Genomic DNA, 17,452 nt, shown 5'->3' with positions numbered 1-17,452 from the left:
TACATTGATGATTGAAAGTTTGGTGTGCCCGTAAGTACGCTGTCTGAAATGGTAGATGTAGGGCACTTTTTGAGACACTTCGCGATCGGCTCAAGGCTGTATTTCCACTTTATGTGAAGATGTGTTGGGAGTAAGGAAAACCACAATGTTCATCATCCTTATGTAGCTCACGTTCCCAGAAACTTCGAATTCGTTCAGCCTCAAGACGATTTCCATGTAAAGCTGTTACCATCAGCGTGTAAACATGAGCAGTAAGGGTGATCCGTGGGTTCCCGGGTACAGACCTCCACGTCAGTTTAACATGCACGTCACGTCCGCAGGTAGCGCCGGGCGGCCGTGATAGATCGCGGTGTGGGAAATAATTAGCAGGCAGTGTAGTGCGCGCTCGAGGTTGGCGCATCACGAGACGGTTCTATCTCCAGCCAGCTGGTCCCCCCTCCTGTCTGCATCCTCCAGCGGCGTCTCGCCTCTACCACGCCGGCTAGACGCCACGGAAAGCCGCTTCTGCAAAGGGATTGCTGTATCTCTAGGTAACATCATCATTTCTATCGCAACTTTGCAGGGGGGTGCTAGAGGGGGTAGGTGCAGGGGGGGTAGGTACAGGGGGGTGCTGGAGGGGGTAGGTACAGGACGGGGGTACCGCAAAATTTCCTGACTTGGAAACCCTTCAATGTAGGTAGGGTATATGAGAATTTTGAAAGAAAGTGTTCAAGTAGCCTGTTGTAACATGTTGTTTTCCTGCAGCCTTATCGAGGGGTGCACGTACGTGATCCACACAGCCTGTGTGTTTGTGTGTGTGTGTGTGTGCGTGCATGCGCTGTGTGTGTCTGTGTGTGCGTGTGTGCGTGTGAGTGTGTGTGTGTGCGTGTGTGTGTATGGTTGTGTGTGTGTGTGTGTGTGTGCGTGTATGTGTAAGGAGCCTGTTGTAACATGTTGTTTTCCTGCAGCCTTATTGAGGGGTGCACGTACGTGATCCACACGGCCAGCCCCTTCCCCCTCACCAACCCTCGCAACGAGGATGATGTCATCAAACCCGCCGTGGAGGGCACCACCAACGTGCTCAAGGTCAGGGCATCGCCTTACGGACTGTCAGAAGAGCTAGAAACTCCACATTACGTAATCTTGTCTTGACTTAGTCTTCCATGGAACCGTCTTCACCTCGTTAACATTTCAGTTCAGAGTTTTGGTTTTAAACCTGTGAAATTCAGATTCTCATCAAGTCACTAACGAGAGACAGCAGATGTCTGAAACGTCTGACTGTTTCCAAATTTTGTCCAGGTTCTTGAAAAGCCTAAATTGCATCCTTTTTACCTGCTTGTCTAACCTCAGCTCATGAGGATTATTGTTATTAGTTGCCTTTTTTATCTTGTGTCCAAAGTGTAAAAATACATGATACTCTACAAAAGAAAAGGTCTGAACATCCTGTTGCCATAGTAACCTCATGATTGACACCTGTCGCTCCAGGCTGTGGCAGCTAACGGTGAGATCAAGCGCGTCATCCTGACCAGCTCACTGGCAGCCATCTGTGGTGAGTTCACTTCCTACGACCTTGGGACGAAGCCTCAAGGTTAACATGGCTGCCGTGTAGACGGACAACACAGTCCATCTCTTCGTACATCAGCAAAACCCAACTGAAAATACAGCCAGGCCTGTACAAGAAGTGACCACCTGGACACACTGTATTGTTCCCTTAGATAAATTTCTCATTGGACGAGCATTAAAACTCTGTCTGTGGTGCCGACCTGTCCACAAAGACCTGTCCAGTTCAGTCTCCTGAGTGGTCTTCTTGAGCAGGTTTGGCTGTACTTGTCAGAACCCCCCCACCCCCTGCCTTTCCCTGCCGTTTGCCCTTCTTTCGTTTTTAAGCTTATAATAGTTGATTCCACTTATTTTTAGCACCTTTTGCAGTTGTCAAGATGCTTTATTTTCTCCTGTAGTAGAAAGTAACATTACTTACATTTACATTAGTATGTGTTCTTTTAGCTTTTAATACTTTTATTCTTGTTTATAAAGTTGTTGTAGATATTCTTGCTTTCTTATCACTATCTTGTTTGCAGTTTAGTCTTAATTTTTTGTTTACAACCTCTGTTGCAAATCAAAGCTGGTTTCTGGCTCCAAGTCTGACCTTGGCTTCATCCTGTGCACCAAAATGTTGGTTCCAAATTTTTAAAAGAGAAAGGTCACTAATAAGGTTTACATCAAATTTTGCCAACATTCCATATTTCTGCTTCCATTGATGCATAAGTATGCCTTATCGCTGTGAATAAAACGTTTCCTTATTCTTGAAGAAGTAAAGTCATAGACAAGACTTTCCGCCAACATCACAACCAGCTTTGATGGCATCTACTGTATTTCTCTCCCGAGAAGCTCAGCTCTAGTAACATTAATTTTACCCCAGTATCTACATTAATTTTGTGCTGTGCTTCTGTAAGAGGAAATGCGGTAGCATGCCCCCCCCCCTCCTGCGCATAGTTTCTCCCGTTGCCACGCCTACCCACAGTCACATGACACTTGTTGGTCTCACTACAAGGAAATCTCTATATCAAACCAGCCGCGCCGGAGGCTAATAAGGTCTACACCGAGGAGGACTGGACCAACACCGATCGCGCCCAGGCATACCTCAAGTCCAAGGCTCTGGCCGAGAAGGCAGCCTGGGACTACATGAAGGACCTTAAAGAGGGGGAGAAGTTCGAGCTGGTCGTTCTCAACCCTGGGTGAGTAGTGTTAGAAGTGGTAGTAGTAGTGGTGGTAGTAGAAATAGTACCAGTAGTAGTGATTGTAGTGGTAGTTGCCTGGGACTACATAAAGGACCATTAGGAGGGGAGAAGTTCAAGCTCGTCATTCTCAACCCTGGGTGAGTTAGAAATCTTACAAGGTGCTAAATTAGCTTTAGAAATTCAAACATATTTCACCTTAAAGATGAGGGAAGCTCAGCTGGTTGTTCTTAACTCTGGGTGAGTCAGAAATCTTACAAGGTGCCTGATTACATTAAGAAATTCAGAGATGTTGTTTTTACCTAACGGAAGGAGAGTTGCTTGAGCTTGTCATTCTTGACCCTAGATGTGTACCGGATAATCTTCAAAAAGAAAAACATTTAAGATGACAAGTTTGAGCTTGTTGTCCTTAACACTGGGTGAGTCTGCAGGGGTAACAGAAGGTCTGTAATGGTGCTTGGTTTAAGATTTGCAAAGAAACATTGTAGAGAGCAACTGAAGTTACATCCATCCTAACCTGAATCTTTCCCTCCCTCCGTCCAGGTATGTGATGGGACCAGTCATCAGTAAGAACTCCTTCACCAGTATGGAGGCTGTGGTTACATCCATCCTAACTTGCCTCTTTCCCTCCCTCCGTCCCAGGTATGTGATGGGACCAGTCATCAGTAAGAACTCCTTCACCAGTATGGAGGCTGTGGTTACATCCATCCTAACTTGCCTCTTTCCCTCCCTCCGTCCCTCCCAGGTATGTGATGGGACCAGTCATCAGTAAGAACTCCTTCACCAGTATGGAGGCTGTGGTTACATCCATCCTAACCTGCCTCTTTCCCTCCCTCCGTCCCAGGTATGTGATGGGACCAGTCATCAGTAAGAACTCCTTCACCAGTATGGTTACATCCATCCTAACCTGCCTCTTTCCCTCCCTCCGTCCCAGGTATGTGATGGGACCAGTCATCAGTAAGAACTCCTTTACCAGTATGGAGGCTGTGGTCCGGCTGCTCCAGCGATCGATGCCGGCCGTACCGAAGATCAACCTCAACATCATCGATGTTCGCGACGTCGCCAAGGCGCACATCGTCGCTCTAACCAATGAGCAGGCAGCAGGTTTGTTTGTTTGTTTGTTTGTTTGTTTAGACTCTCCAATAGTAAACAACCTTACTTGTCTTTCTGGAGTCCTTTTCTAAATGCTTTATACAAACGTGTGTCTGTATCCAGATACCTGCAAACACTCTTACTTGCTTGGTTTAAATGCTTGAAAAATGACTGTTTAGATTCTTCAATTCAGTTTGCTTTGTGGAAAATGTTGCAGTTTAGATGTTCAAACTCTGGTCTCCTTTGTTTTAACCCGCATAACATCCGGGTCCAGGGAACATGTTATATAGCAGTTTATGTTCTGACACAGGGCTCGAAATACTTTTTTCTGCATACCTGCACTGGTGTAGGTAACATTGAAAATTACCTGCACCAGACAAATTTTACCTGCACCCTCTGAATTTAGGATCATATATATGGATCATACTAAAATTGTGGAACCATTGCTATTTTTTTCTTTTAAACTTAATGGTGGTAACAGTCAATGCAGCTAATAATAACAATCCACATTCACATACACATAAGACATTTTATATATAAAACCCAGTACATGGACCAGTGCAGGTTAGGTGCAGGTAGACACCAGAAATACCTGCACAGCCCCAATTTTACCTGCACTAACCTGCATATGCAGGTGGTATTTCGAGCCCTGTGACAGTTTTCATGATGTCCTGGTTTTCATGATGTGGAAGATGTTGTATGCCAGTAACAGTTTAGTTTGTGGAAAGTATTAAAACAATTTTTATTATGTCCTGTTGCTGCAGACCACCGGCACATCGTAGTGCAGGGGAACATATAATACACCGTGTTGTATTTAATTTGTGTCATACCCACCTGAAAAACCCATGTTTTGATGCGAAATGTGCCAGAAGTTGAACAAATTTGGTGCCTTCGAACAAAATGTGTTGCAACAGCAACGTTCCAAGGTCCGAATCAGGTATTCGAATTGCCAACCGTGCCGTATTCGGCCCGGTCGAAATGGTTTGATTTCCTTGAAGAAAGCCTGTGTGATACGCCTTTCGAACCTGTGCGATACGGAAGCGCCGGAACACCCGTATCGAACGTTTTCGCGTCACAGGTATGACATAAATGATTGTTATATAACAGTTTATTTTGTGGAAGATGTTATAACAGTTCTCATGACCTCCTGTTGCTGCAGATAACCGGCACATCCTGGTGCAGGGGAACATGTTATATAACAGTTTATTTTGTGGAAGATGTTCTAACAGTTTTGATACCGTCCCTTCTCTACAGATAACCGTCACATCCTGGTGCAGGGGAACATGTGGCTGCGGGAGGTGGCACAGATCCTGGCTAAGGAGTTCAAGCCGCAGGGCTACAACGTGCCCACCATGAGCTGCCCCAAGTTCCTGCTGCGAATCAGCAGGTAGGGAGCACTCAGGAACTATGCTGATTGGTTAAGTCATAGACATTTCAAAAATAGCAAACATGCTGATTGGTTGGTCCATGGACATTTCGAAAATAGCAAATGCTGATTGGCTGGTCCATGGACATTTCAAAAATAGCAAACATGCTGATTGGTTAAGTCATAGACATTTCAAAAATAGCAAACATGCTGATTGGTTGGTCCATGGACATTTCGAAAGTAGCAAACATGCTGATTGGTTGGTCCATGGACATTTCAAAAATAGCAAACATGCTGATTGGTTAAGTCATAGACATTTCAAAAATAGCAAACATGCTGATTGGTTGGTCCATGGACATTTCGAAAATAGCAAACATGCTGATTGGCTGGTCCATGGACATTTCGAAAATAGCAAACATGCTGATTGGTTGGTCCATAGACATTTCAAAAATAGCAAACATGCTGATTGGCTGGTCCATGGACTTTTCGAAAATAGCAAACATACTGATTGGTTGGTCCATGGACATTCAGAAAATAGCAAACATGCTGATTGGCTGGTCCATGGACATTCCAAAAAGAGAATTCTGAGAATGTTGTATATTCCACACGAGATTGCTGCTAATTTGACACTTTTATTGACGGAGTCCTCTCAGCAGTATAGTCACCAATCTACTCCTACTTGGCAACAGTGAAAGAACATGCATACATGCATGAGAGCACCAGTTCCAAACTTTTGTCATGCACAGACATTTAGTCAGCATTCGTCACACCTGTGGGTCAGATGTCGGATTACGTGAGGGAAATGTGAAGGTCACACACGGCTGGCAGTAGAGGTCGTACGGAATGATTGATGTTAGATCAATTTTATTGATTGACTGGATGAATGTGGGCTTTACCTTTACCATAAATATGGGCTTTATCTGGAAGAAGAAGAGGATAAAGAATGAATCAATGTTGATTGTAATAATATGACGTTGTAACATTCTAATACAATATGATGTTTGTTCTTGTAATGTTACTAACTTTGTGGAATAAATGCTCATTCCTGTTTGATTTCCAGTCATCGCCATGACGGCAGAGCCCCGTTGCCATGACTACCATGTTCATGTTGTTCCGTTGTGTATGTTTTTCACCTTGTTTTTGGTGTGGAGTTTTTTTACCATGTAGCATAGCTTCCAGTAGTAGCTGTCCATAGGTGTGCAGTTTCAGTGCCTGTTTTTTTGCCTCTTTGATGCTCTTCTTGCTTGTTTGGTAATTTTTGTTGTGCCTGTTTTGTGTTTATGAGGGTGCTTGGTTCATGACAAGGTGCTTGTTTGTTCTTTTTTTTTTGCTTGTAGTTTTCTTGAATCATCTTGGTGTTTCCTGGGTGGAAAAAAACCAAATCTGAATTAATTCCATATTCTGTGCAAATCTAGATTTGCGCTGTGGATTGTGACAAGGAAGGCAGACTGAAAAAGTGTCTGTTTTATTTATAGTACACAGCTAAAACTTTGTTCCAACCCAAACAGTTTATGAAAGAAGAATACACTCAACACAGCCAACGGACTTTCGAAATCATTTGAGTCGTGTGTGCACAGTTCGCTCTTCCCTGGAGACTACGGTAGCACAGTCTACAAATTTAGATCTTGCTCGTTCCTTGTTGTGGAACAGTTTTAGTTCTGTACTGTTGAACACAACAAGCACAGCTGAAGAGTCCTGCTGGTAGCCTGGTATCCAGCTGTATTATAGCTCCTGAGTCTCTTCTGGCCTAGAGAACAGGACAGAAGAGAACTGGAAGCTATAATACAGCTGGATACCAGGCTTCTTCCAGCTTGTTCTAAGGATGGATCTTGCTCGATATTTGTGTTGGAACAAAGTTTTAGCTCTGTGCTGTAACACTACGAGGAGCACCGCTGTAGTTTCCTGCTGACCGGTGTGTGTTCTCCCCCAGCTGGTTCTAAATTTAGATCTTGCTCATTTCTAATGTGTTGGAACAAAGTTTTAGCTCTGTACTGTAACACTACGAGGAGCACAGCTGTAGTTCCCTGCTGACCGGTGTGTTCTCCCCAGCTGGTTCGATGGTGGCCTGAGGATGGTCATCCCCTACGTGGGGAAGGTCCTGACCTGCGACAACAAGCGCATGAAGGAGGTGCTGGCCATCGAGGAGCGCCCGCTCAGCGAGACCATCCTCGACATGGCGTACTCGCTCGTGGACGGGGGCTTCGTCAAGAAGACTTCCAAGTACAAGGGGCACCCCAAGAACAGGCCTGAGGAGCCCAAGGAGGTGCGTTCTGTTTATTTGTTTATTTATTTATTTGTTTACTGGCAGGTGTTACGGTACCCTTCACTGGGTTCAAGGCAGATCGGCTGATTGCCAAGAGTAGGGACTAACACAAAATAAATGTACATGACTAAGGATACCCAGAAGTAAAGGCTGATAAGGTTTTTTATGTCATACCTGTGACGTGAAAACGTTCGATACGGGTGTTCCGGACCGGCTGGTAACTTTCCGTACGGCCCGGGGTTATCACACGGGCTCCATTCGAATAAATCGAACTGTTTCGAGTGGGCCGAGTACGGCGCCATCGAAAGTTCGAATACCTGATCTGGACGTTGGAACATTACTGTTGCAACAATTTTTTTTCGAGGGCAACAAATTTGTTCAACTTCTGGCGCATTTCGCATCAAAGCATGGGTTTTCTCAGGTGAGCATGACATAAATAAAATACAACACGGTGTATTCCGCATCACCCTCGGTCCCAGCCCTCCCGCGGGTCAGATCGCCCTTCGGCCGTCGGGCGATCCGACCCGCGGTCGGGCTGATACCTTGGGCGATACGGAATACACCGTGTTGTATTCTATATTGATAAAGTAAATTGATTGATTGATCGATTGAAAGCAGCAAAGTGTGTGTTGGTGGAGAAATTGACTGCCAAATGAAGTACAAAACTGTTGAAACCATCAGTGGAATTACAATGATGAAAGTTAGACATCCAGATGATGAGATATGCAAGGTGACAGTTACTCAAGCAAGTGGATAAAATTTGGAAACGGCCAGACAATGATAGACAGTGTGGTGTCTGAAATGTCTGGCCGTTCCCAAATCTTATCCAGTTGCTTGAGAAACTGTCACCTTCCACAACCGTGGAATATTGGAGTAGAAATGTCTGAAGTTGACCCAAACCTGCCCCCCTCCCACAGGAGAAGAAGGCTGACGGAGCCGTGAAGGAAAATGGTGAGGTTTCCATGACAACGCCCGCCGCCGATAGCGAAGCCAAACCGGACACCACGGAAGTACGCTGACCTCTGCATGACCTCTCACCTTTGTTCTATTAGCTAATGCCTCGTTAATAACCTCGTTAATGACCTCCTCCTACTGACTCACAACTTTCTGGATGACACAGTTTTCCTTCCTTGTAGGGCTGCCTGCCGATATGGTTCCTCATTCCTTCCGTTTTAGCTGTAGAGTTGTTCTGCTCACCCAAATGGTTCTCTGTCGTTCCTTCCGTTCTACTGTAGAGTTGTTCTCACCCAAATGGTTCTCTCTCATTCCTTCCGTTCTAGCTGTAGAGTTGTTCTCACCCAAATGGTTCTCTCTCGTTCCTTCCGTTCTAGCTGTAGAGTTGTTCTGCTCACCCAAATGGTTCCTTTCCTCCTTGTTCTGTGTAGTGTGAACTGTGACAGTTGGGATGACTGTAGAGCTACATGTGTTGATCTGAAGTTGTCAGTTTGTCTACCCTCAGTTCTCCATGTTCATGTTCACCTCTCCATCCACCCCTCCCCTTTGTTTCATCCACAACCTCTGCCAAGCTTAGCAGATGCCTCCCCCAGCAGGCTGAGCCCTCCGATTGGTCAGTACATGTCACGTGACGGTCATTGACCAATCAAGTGCAGCCTGCTGGTGGAGTGATCTGTAACCATGGCAACCTGTCTGCTAACATGCCTTTCACACCAACCTGTTACCTGTAGGAGCAAACTACTGACGAGCCTTCGCAGGGTGAGGAGCCACCCAAAGTTGAGGAATTTCCCAAGGTCGAGGAATCTCCCAAGGTCGAGGAACCACCCAAGGTTGAGGAATCTGTCAAGGTCGAGGAACCACCCAAGGTTGAGGAACGACCCAAGGTCGAGGAATCTCCCGATGTCGAGGAATCTCCCAAGGTGGAAGAATCTCCCAAGGTCGAAGAATCTCCCAAGGTCGAGGAATCTGTCAAGGTCGAGGAATCTCCCAAGGTTGAGGAACCACCCAAGGTCGAGGAATCTCCCAAGGTCGAGGAATCTCCCAAGGTGGAAGAAATTCCCATGGTCGAAGAATCTCCCAAGGTCGAGGAGTCTCCAAAGCAGGTTGAGGAACCACCCAAGGTCGAAGAATCTCCCAAGGTCGAGGAATCTCCCAAGGTCGAGGAATCTCCCAAGGTCGAGGAATCTCCCAAGGTCGAGGAGTCTCCAAAGGTCGAGGAGTCTCTAAAGGTTGAAGAAGAAACAGAAGAATCTCCAGTTGTCAAGGAGACAGAGATTACCATAGAGATGTCTGATGTTCAGGATGAACTGCCTGTTGCCACGGAGACAGAGCCTGATGCAGAATCACCTGTTGCCATGGAGACAGGGCCAGATGTAGAGTCACCTGTTGCCATGGAGACAGAGCCAGATGCAGAGTCACCTGTAACTACAGCAACAGAGCCAGCTCCAGAGTCACATGTTCCCATAGACACAGAGGCTGTTGAAGAGGCACCTGCCACGGAGACATCGGTTGCCGAGGGAACAACAGTAACCATGGAGACAGAAAGGCTGGAGCCGTCGGAAGTATGCAGTAGTGGCTCACTGTTCATCTCACGTTTACTAACATTTCTCTGCACGTCTTTCCTATCCTAGAAACTGTCCCTCACAGGGTCTCATCCTACAGTTCCATTCACTGTACCTTCCTTCCACTAGAAGGGTCTCATACTGTAGTTTTTTAAAGAGGTTTTCACTTCTCATACAGTTTTCCTGGGTTGTATGTATTTCAGTTGTTTGCACCCTGTAGTGAATTGTAAATGAACAGGCACAGCTCAGAACGCATTGGCCTGCTGTTGATGATGAGATGATCATGTGATGTGCATGCAGTGAACATGTGATTATCATTTAAGGTTTCTGGATTGGCTAATTTTCTTGTTGTAAAATGCTTTAAAACCTTTATAAGAAGTCATTGTTGTTATGGTTGAAATATATATTCCTGACCTCAAAACCACCATACTGTATTGTCTTCATCAGTGTAATAATGATTGAATAGGTGAAAGTGTTTGTCCCAACAGTTTTAATGCCAGAGAAATGTGCTGTATTAATCAGACTTGCCAACGGGCTATATTTTCTCTTTTTGAATACTTATTAAAGGGCAATAAAAATATTATGATGTCACGCCAAGAAATCCTTTCTAGCAACCTTTTGTTGGTAGCTATCAACAATCATAACAAAAACAGTTCTTTACTTCTTTATTGGAAAAAATAAAGGAAACCAAAAACACGAGATTAGCCAATCCAGAAACCTTAACTTTATAACTTAAAATTCTAAATTGAAGAAACCTCTGGTTGATATTCAAGGTGATTGACCAGTAGTGTGCCATGATAATGAACGCTGGCTCATGGAGTAGAGTGGATTGGACATGTGCCGAACATGTACTGACCATGAGCAGATCATGTGCTGATCATGTGTCGATCATGTGCTGATCATGAGCAGATCATGTGCTGATCATGTGCCGAACATGTGCCGATCATGTGCCGATCATGTGCAGATCATGTGCAGATCATGTGCCGAACATGTGCTGATCAGATCAGATCATGTGCTGATCATGTGCCGATCATGTGCTGATCATGTGCCGAACATGTGCTGATCATGTGCCGATCATGAGCAGATCATGTGCTGACCATGAGCCGATCATGTGCCGATCATGTGCTGAACATGTGCCATGCTGTGTTGCAGGAGCCCAAGGCTGACGGGGAGGTGAAGGTGAACGGAGAAGTCCCCACCCAGGAAGGAGACGCCTCCACGAAGGAAGCGGGCGAGGAGGGCGCCAAGGAAGACGTTACGGAAGTACGATTTGCGTGACGGCAGCTCCTTCTTCTGTCGCACTAACTCCTTGTCTTCTCCTCTAACAGTCTCCGCTAATCTGCACGTCCCGCCGCGTCGCTCGCTCGTAAACACGGAAACAATCGTGCGCAGGTGGCTGCATGCCGCGCCTGACCGGAGTAGTATCAGTAGACGTAGGTGCTGCGTTGGTAAGGCCCGGGTGTGTTGGTAAGGCTGTACTGGGTGTGGGGAGACTATGGTCGTGTTTGACCTAAGGTTGTGTTTGGTGTTGTGCTCAGGAGAAGAAGGCTGACGGAACGTAGGTGCTGCGTTGGTAAAGCCCGGGTGTGTTGGTAAGGCTGTACTGGGTGTGGGGAGACTATGGTCGTGTTTGATGTTAGGTTGTGTTTGGTGTTGTGCTCAGGAGAAAAAGGCTGATGGAGATGTGAAGGAGAACGGAGAGGTCCAGGGCAAGGAGGAGGCTCCCGCTGCGGAAGATGCGCCCAAGGAGGAGACTGCAGAGGCCAAGGAGGAGAAGGTATGTCTTAGATTTACTTAGAGTCTTGTTTCTGTCCTACCATGTAGTTTTAGAAGAGCCACTTGTTACAATGGAGACAGAACCAGCAGATTCACCTGTTGCTATGGAGACAGAACCAGGAGAGTCACCTGTTACTATGGAGCCAGAACCAGGAGTATCACCTGTTACTATGGAGACAGAACCAGTAGAACCACCTGTCACCATGGATACAGAGCCATTGAAACGCCTGCCATAGGGAGTGACATGTTAGCTATAGAAGAGTCACACTTCTTAAGCTATAAGACTGGTCACAGTCTGAATTGCCCATGAGCAGAAAGATGCATTATGGTTATAATGTCAAAGTTGAAGGTTATTGAGGAGGGGGGCCTTCATCGTTGACATTGTACCCACAATGCATCTTACTTTGCATGCACTTTTTGACTTTGAAGTGGCTTATTTACAGCATTTGGTTTGGTTTCCCTTTTCTGGTGCAGTTCTGTTTACTTTGCTTTTGTCTCATGTCACAGCCAGAGGAGGAGGCCGCCAAACCAGAGAGCACTTCACAACCCGAGGCAGAGGCAGCAGCCCCCAGGTCAGTACCGGTGCATGACTGACACATGACTGGTGCATGACTGACACATGACTCTCACATGACTTGCATGACTGTCACATGACTGTTGCATGACTGACACATGACTTGCATGACTCCCACATGACTCTCACATGACTGTCACATGACTGTTGCATGTCTTTCTTATGACCAACTCATGACTGTCAAATGACTCAATAACATGACTGTTGCATGACTGTCACATGACTGTCTCATAACTGTTACATGACTAAAATGACTGATACATGACTGTTAAATGACTGACACGTAACTCTCGCATGACTGTCTCATGACTGACTCTTACATGACTGTCACATGACTGCAGATGACTGATATGACTGTCCCATGCTCCTAAGCCAATCTGTTCTCCCTCTCACCAGCGAGTCGAGCGAGCAGCCGACAGAGGAGAAGAAAGAGGATGCTGGGAGCGCGGCGGCTGCTGCTCCGGAGGAAGAGAAAAAGGAGTAACTCCCGCATCCCCAGAGAAGAATTCCTACCTACACAGAATTTATTGTGCATTCCAAACGGTTCCTCTACTTAGTTGTCCTGACGTACGTTCTTTTTGTGTGGTTGTGGAAAAAAGTCGGAACCGTCAGGTTTCCATGGCAACAGTAGTTTGTGGAAATTTGAGAGAAAAGGCGACCTTTTATGAATTCTGGTGCTCAAGTATGAGTGGCAAAGAAATTTGGGCAAAAAATGTATGCGTGAAGCAGAATGTGTGTTGTATACATGCTTGAGCGGTGTGGAAATAGAGAAGAACTAAAATTGTAGCGAAACTTAACAATGTTCGCCACTTTTTGCTGAAAGCTGTCAAACTGTGGTAATTTGAATCGTACTGTAAAGTTGAAAATCTGTGAGAGGCAGCCAGCCACCTTTCTTGCCTGTTGATGACCTTAATCATGTGATGTGCATGTGATGATCATGCTGTGTGCATGTGACCATCATGTGATGTGCATGTGATGATCATGCTGTGTGCATGTGACCATCATGTGATGTGCATGTGATGATCATGCTGTGTGCATGTGACCATCATGTGCTCTTCAGCCTTGTTGCTGTTACTTCCATGCACTTTTTCCTTCTGTGCCCAAACAGATTCCAGTAAAACTAGCCCAGCAATGTTGCATGTTAGTCCAGATTAGCACTAGTCTATGGTCATTGCAGAAAATCATGTCAAGTTTTCCAATTTAGATGAATGAAGAAAAAGCACGGACATGACCTCTCACACCCTTCCAACTTGCACTGTAAAACTGTGGCCTGTACCTGCCTGTTCTGTGGCCTGTACAAGCCTGTTCTGCGGCCTGTACAAGCCTGTTCTGTGGCCTGTACAAGCCTGTTCTGCGGCCTGTGTAAGCATAATCTGTGGCCTGTTCAAGCCTGTTCTTGCCCTCCAGCTAATGTTTGGCTGCACGTTTTTGTGTTGTGGAATCATTGCCTCGTGTACAGTTACAATTTACACTTTGTAAAGGGTGCAAAAAATTATTCCAAAAACCCCAAAAAAATTAAAAATTGTGGTAATGTTGTAAGGTTTTGTCTGTAGCTAACTACTAAACTTACGACTGCGCATCGTTAGAGATTGCACCAATCTGTCGCCACTTTAGAGGAGGTTTTTAGGGGGTTACCATGGCAACACCACTCGTGGTATTACAAACAAGAGGCCCTGCGGACTTGGAGATGCACACGTCTGATCGCTGCTCGAACAGGAAAAAAACATCATTATCTTCCTCAAGATCAGTCCGAAACTTGGGAAAAGAACGATATTGATTAAAAAAAAAAACTCCAAAAGATCTTTCCAGGAAGCAGGCACCATTCCATATAAGGGCACAAAACTTACTTGGAACATTCCATGATGAGTGGAGGCGGGGGTGAGGCAGCGAGCAGGTGTGTCGTCTCTGTACAAGGCAGCTCATAGCGGGAGAAACACCAAAACCTCGATGCGCAGTCGTTCGTTTCACAAATCGTAATCCAAGATGGCTGACAGTTCGCGCCGGTAGACTTTCCCTTACCATGGTTAGGTGACAAAGTATCGTAGTCATTAAACATAAACTTTCTATTTTATGGCGGATGGAATACTTCCGATCGACTACGATATTCTGTCTATGCCACAAGATCGTTATCCATTCTCATCTACCCTACAATGGAATGGTTTGTGCTGATTTGTGTCGCCACCATGCCTGTAGCAGCAATTAAGTGAGGAACCTTCCATTCCAACATAGGGGTGCAGCATTTAAGGATTTGTTTATCAGATGTGTAAGTCGTAAAGGAGTTTGCGGATGTGACACCAAATTTTCCAGCGTTGGTGCAAACAAAGCTCGTTGTAACAAGTTCCTCTACAACCTTCCCTTGTCTTATTACCTCTCTACAGTTGCTTATGAAGAATCAGTTTCTCTACATTGCCTGTTTGGTGCCAGTTATTTCCCGTTTGGCCGTTCCCTGATTGTCGATTTCCCACGTGCCAAAGCTCTGCGACGTGACACAAACCCGACATGTTCCCTGCTCGCACCTCTGTGTACGCTTCTGTCGACTTTTAATCGTTTTGGACCGTTTTTGCACGACGTGTTAGCCACAAATTTGTGGGCCAGCATCTCTGGCAGGGTAGGAGGAGAGGTGGCCTGATTGGCTTGTTGGAAATCTAGAAATCGAGACTTTGGAATCAGTTGCAGAAAGGTTTGGATCCTCGGATCGTTTTCAGGGTTTGTTATTTACTTCCGAGCACAAATGTGGAATATTTCTTTCTGTAAAGTGATATGATGATAACAAGATGTCTGTATCTTTTGTAACATTTTAATATTTCTTTATGCCAATTTTCTGTATGTATAAGATTTACCTTCAGGTTACCACTACGAGTATTACTAATGTTGTTTAAGATTAATTAACAAGTTTGAATCAGGACGTAAACAAGGTATTTTTGTGTAGGAGTTAAGTTTTGAGTTGTGTTGTCGTGTGCCACTGTTTCTTGCCCAATGTTACGATATGCACCAGAACATGTAAAGCTCAGACGGAGGCTACCCGGAGGAAAAACTGTAAAAACATAATGGAGAGCCCCCTACTGGACATTACCAAGAGCGCACCTTTCGACGGCCGTCTAAATCCTCTTCAGGGCAGCGGTCATTATTGACCTGAAGAAGATGGTGGGTGGTCATGAAAATGTGGGCTGGTGAAATGGAGACATTTACCTGTAGTTATCCACTTAGGTAAAGTTTGAATGCCTCCTGAGAAGCACTGTCTCAGCTTTACCTGTTCCTGAGCTAACGTCTTGCCTGCGTACCTGGTGACTTTAAGACACAGAGTTGCCACCTTAGATGTTAATAGCGGCGGTAATATTCCATGTGAACATGGGAGCATCCATTTCACTAGGAGGGGAGGACTGGCCACCCCTCACTAATATGCAGCACAACTTTGATTTGAGCCCAGCCCTCCCCCTCTCTGTTAATGGATGTTCCCACCTTCCAGGACCCCGGACAGAACGTCACCGGCAAATCTTGGAATCCTCCCAGAATTCCAGTCAGGATTGCATGTGAGAATTCCAGTTCGGATTCGATGTGAGAATTCCATGTCAGGATTCCACGTGAGAATTCCAGATAGGATTCCATCTGAGAATTCTAGGCCAGATCCCTTGTAAAAATTCCAGTCCAAATTCCATGTGGAAATTCCGTGTGAGATTCCATGTGAGAATTCCAGACGGGATTCCATGTGAGAATTTCAGACGGGATTCCATGTGAGAATTTCAGACAAGATTCCATGTGGAAATTTGGTATTAGATTCCATGTCGGGATTGATGTGAGAATTCCAGCCAGGATTCTGTTGAGGATTTAATGTAGGATTCTGTGCCAGAATCACCCAGAGGGACCAGAGGGGACTGTCCGGGGCCTGGGGAATTGTAGTGTGAAGGGTGGGGGCAAAGGTCAACTGTCATCCAATCAGCAAAGAGTAGGCTCCCACCCAGATGCATCCGGTGTGTTCACACCTGTCCTGTGACCTTGGAAAGATTTTACTGTGTGGACAGTCTAGAATTTCTCTTATAAGGAAGACAGGCCAACAGCAATCCTGGGTAACCATGGCAACATGAATGACTGTCAAAAATGTGTGGAGCTAAAAGGCACCTCAGTGACAAGCATGCGGCATGCCTTGTCTTGAAAGCAAGTTCAGCATTGATTGGCACGTTTCTATGGTAACCAGAATGATTGACAGGAGCCTTGTGATGTGAAACTACCCATGATGTCTTTACGTTGCCATGGTAACCAGGATGATTGACAGGAGCCCCTGTGTGTTGGCCTGTCCCCGTGGCCTGTTGTGAGCTTACCAATGACGTCTCTGCCTTAACTGTGTGATTGTGAGTAGAACTGTAAAATCTACCAGCTTTTCTACACGAGTCCGGCTTCAAGCGATGTTTTCTTACCTGCAAATTTGTTGCCCTCTATTTTTTTGCATAATTTGGAAAAAAAACTGAGTCCTATTGAGCCATTTTGTATGCTTTACTTCAATATGGAGCTGAATTTGTCATGAACTCTATTTTTGCATTGTTGATGATACCTGGAAATATTTCCTGAATTGACTGTTTTGTACGTTTACATGTTGTTAGTTATGAGAACGAAATCTTCAAAATTAACGTATAGCTATGAACATTCGGTTCCTATCAGAACGAGTTCACGAATCTCTAAAATCCTTGTCTGCCATTGTACTATTGCAGTACCCCGTGTGGTCTGTAGGGGGAGCCAGTAACATGTCACCTGGCACATAACCACAGCGCCTCCTATGGACTCCTGTGGGCACTGCAGTACTGGCTAGATGTGTAGTCAGCTGGCTCTCGCCCTACCTGTAGTGTAGTTAGGCAGTGGACATTACTAGCTATTGTGCAGCAGTGGAGGTGTTCAATGTATGGACGCTCTGCCAATAAAGTTCATTCGCTTTCTATGTTGTATATATAAAACATGCTGTCTGTCATCCTTGGGTTACGCGGTCATTCTTTATAAAGGAGATTCATTGAAGGTGGTGCTATCCTGTGTTGCACAATATTTCTTTGATTGGGCCTCGTCCCCGACAGCTTATGGCCATTCACGTACCTGTACTGTAACTCGAGAAAACCGTTCCCTCTCAGTTACCAATCAATTGTTACTGAGGATCTTTAATCACCATGA

At 45.5% G+C, this 17,452-nt stretch overlaps 2 protein-coding genes and 1 long non-coding RNA gene across 3 annotated transcripts in view; 2 read left to right on the top strand and 1 right to left on the bottom strand.

Moving 5' to 3' along the window:
• LOC118414483 (patellin-2-like) overlaps positions 1-17,244 on the top strand; it is a gene marked incomplete in the record, with an annotated part of 65,157 nt that extends 47,913 nt beyond the window's left edge. The window contains 14 exon segments of the mRNA XM_035818548.1: positions 609-619; positions 948-1,065; positions 1,465-1,528; positions 2,531-2,714; positions 3,649-3,818; positions 5,061-5,193; positions 7,222-7,435; positions 8,353-8,445; positions 9,121-9,201; positions 9,529-9,951; positions 11,104-11,214; positions 11,615-11,728; positions 12,235-12,299; positions 12,698-17,244. Of these exon segments, the coding sequence (XP_035674441.1) occupies positions 609-619; positions 948-1,065; positions 1,465-1,528; positions 2,531-2,714; positions 3,649-3,818; positions 5,061-5,193; positions 7,222-7,435; positions 8,353-8,445; positions 9,121-9,201; positions 9,529-9,951; positions 11,104-11,214; positions 11,615-11,728; positions 12,235-12,299; positions 12,698-12,785 (1,869 nt within the window).
• LOC118413013 overlaps positions 1-17,452 on the bottom strand; it is a 711,153-nt gene that overhangs the window by 331,559 nt on the left and 362,142 nt on the right. The window lies entirely within an intron of this gene.
• LOC118414515 overlaps positions 1-17,452 on the top strand; it is a 660,232-nt gene that overhangs the window by 320,045 nt on the left and 322,735 nt on the right. The gene's annotated exons all lie outside the window — the stretch shown is intronic.

The sequence above is a fragment of the Branchiostoma floridae genome, chromosome 4, assembly GCF_000003815.2.
Source record: "Branchiostoma floridae strain S238N-H82 chromosome 4, Bfl_VNyyK, whole genome shotgun sequence".
NCBI lineage: Eukaryota > Metazoa > Chordata > Leptocardii > Amphioxiformes > Branchiostomatidae > Branchiostoma > Branchiostoma floridae.
The sequence above is the reverse complement of the archived record's forward strand: the minus strand, read 5'-3'. Positions and strand labels throughout refer to the sequence as shown.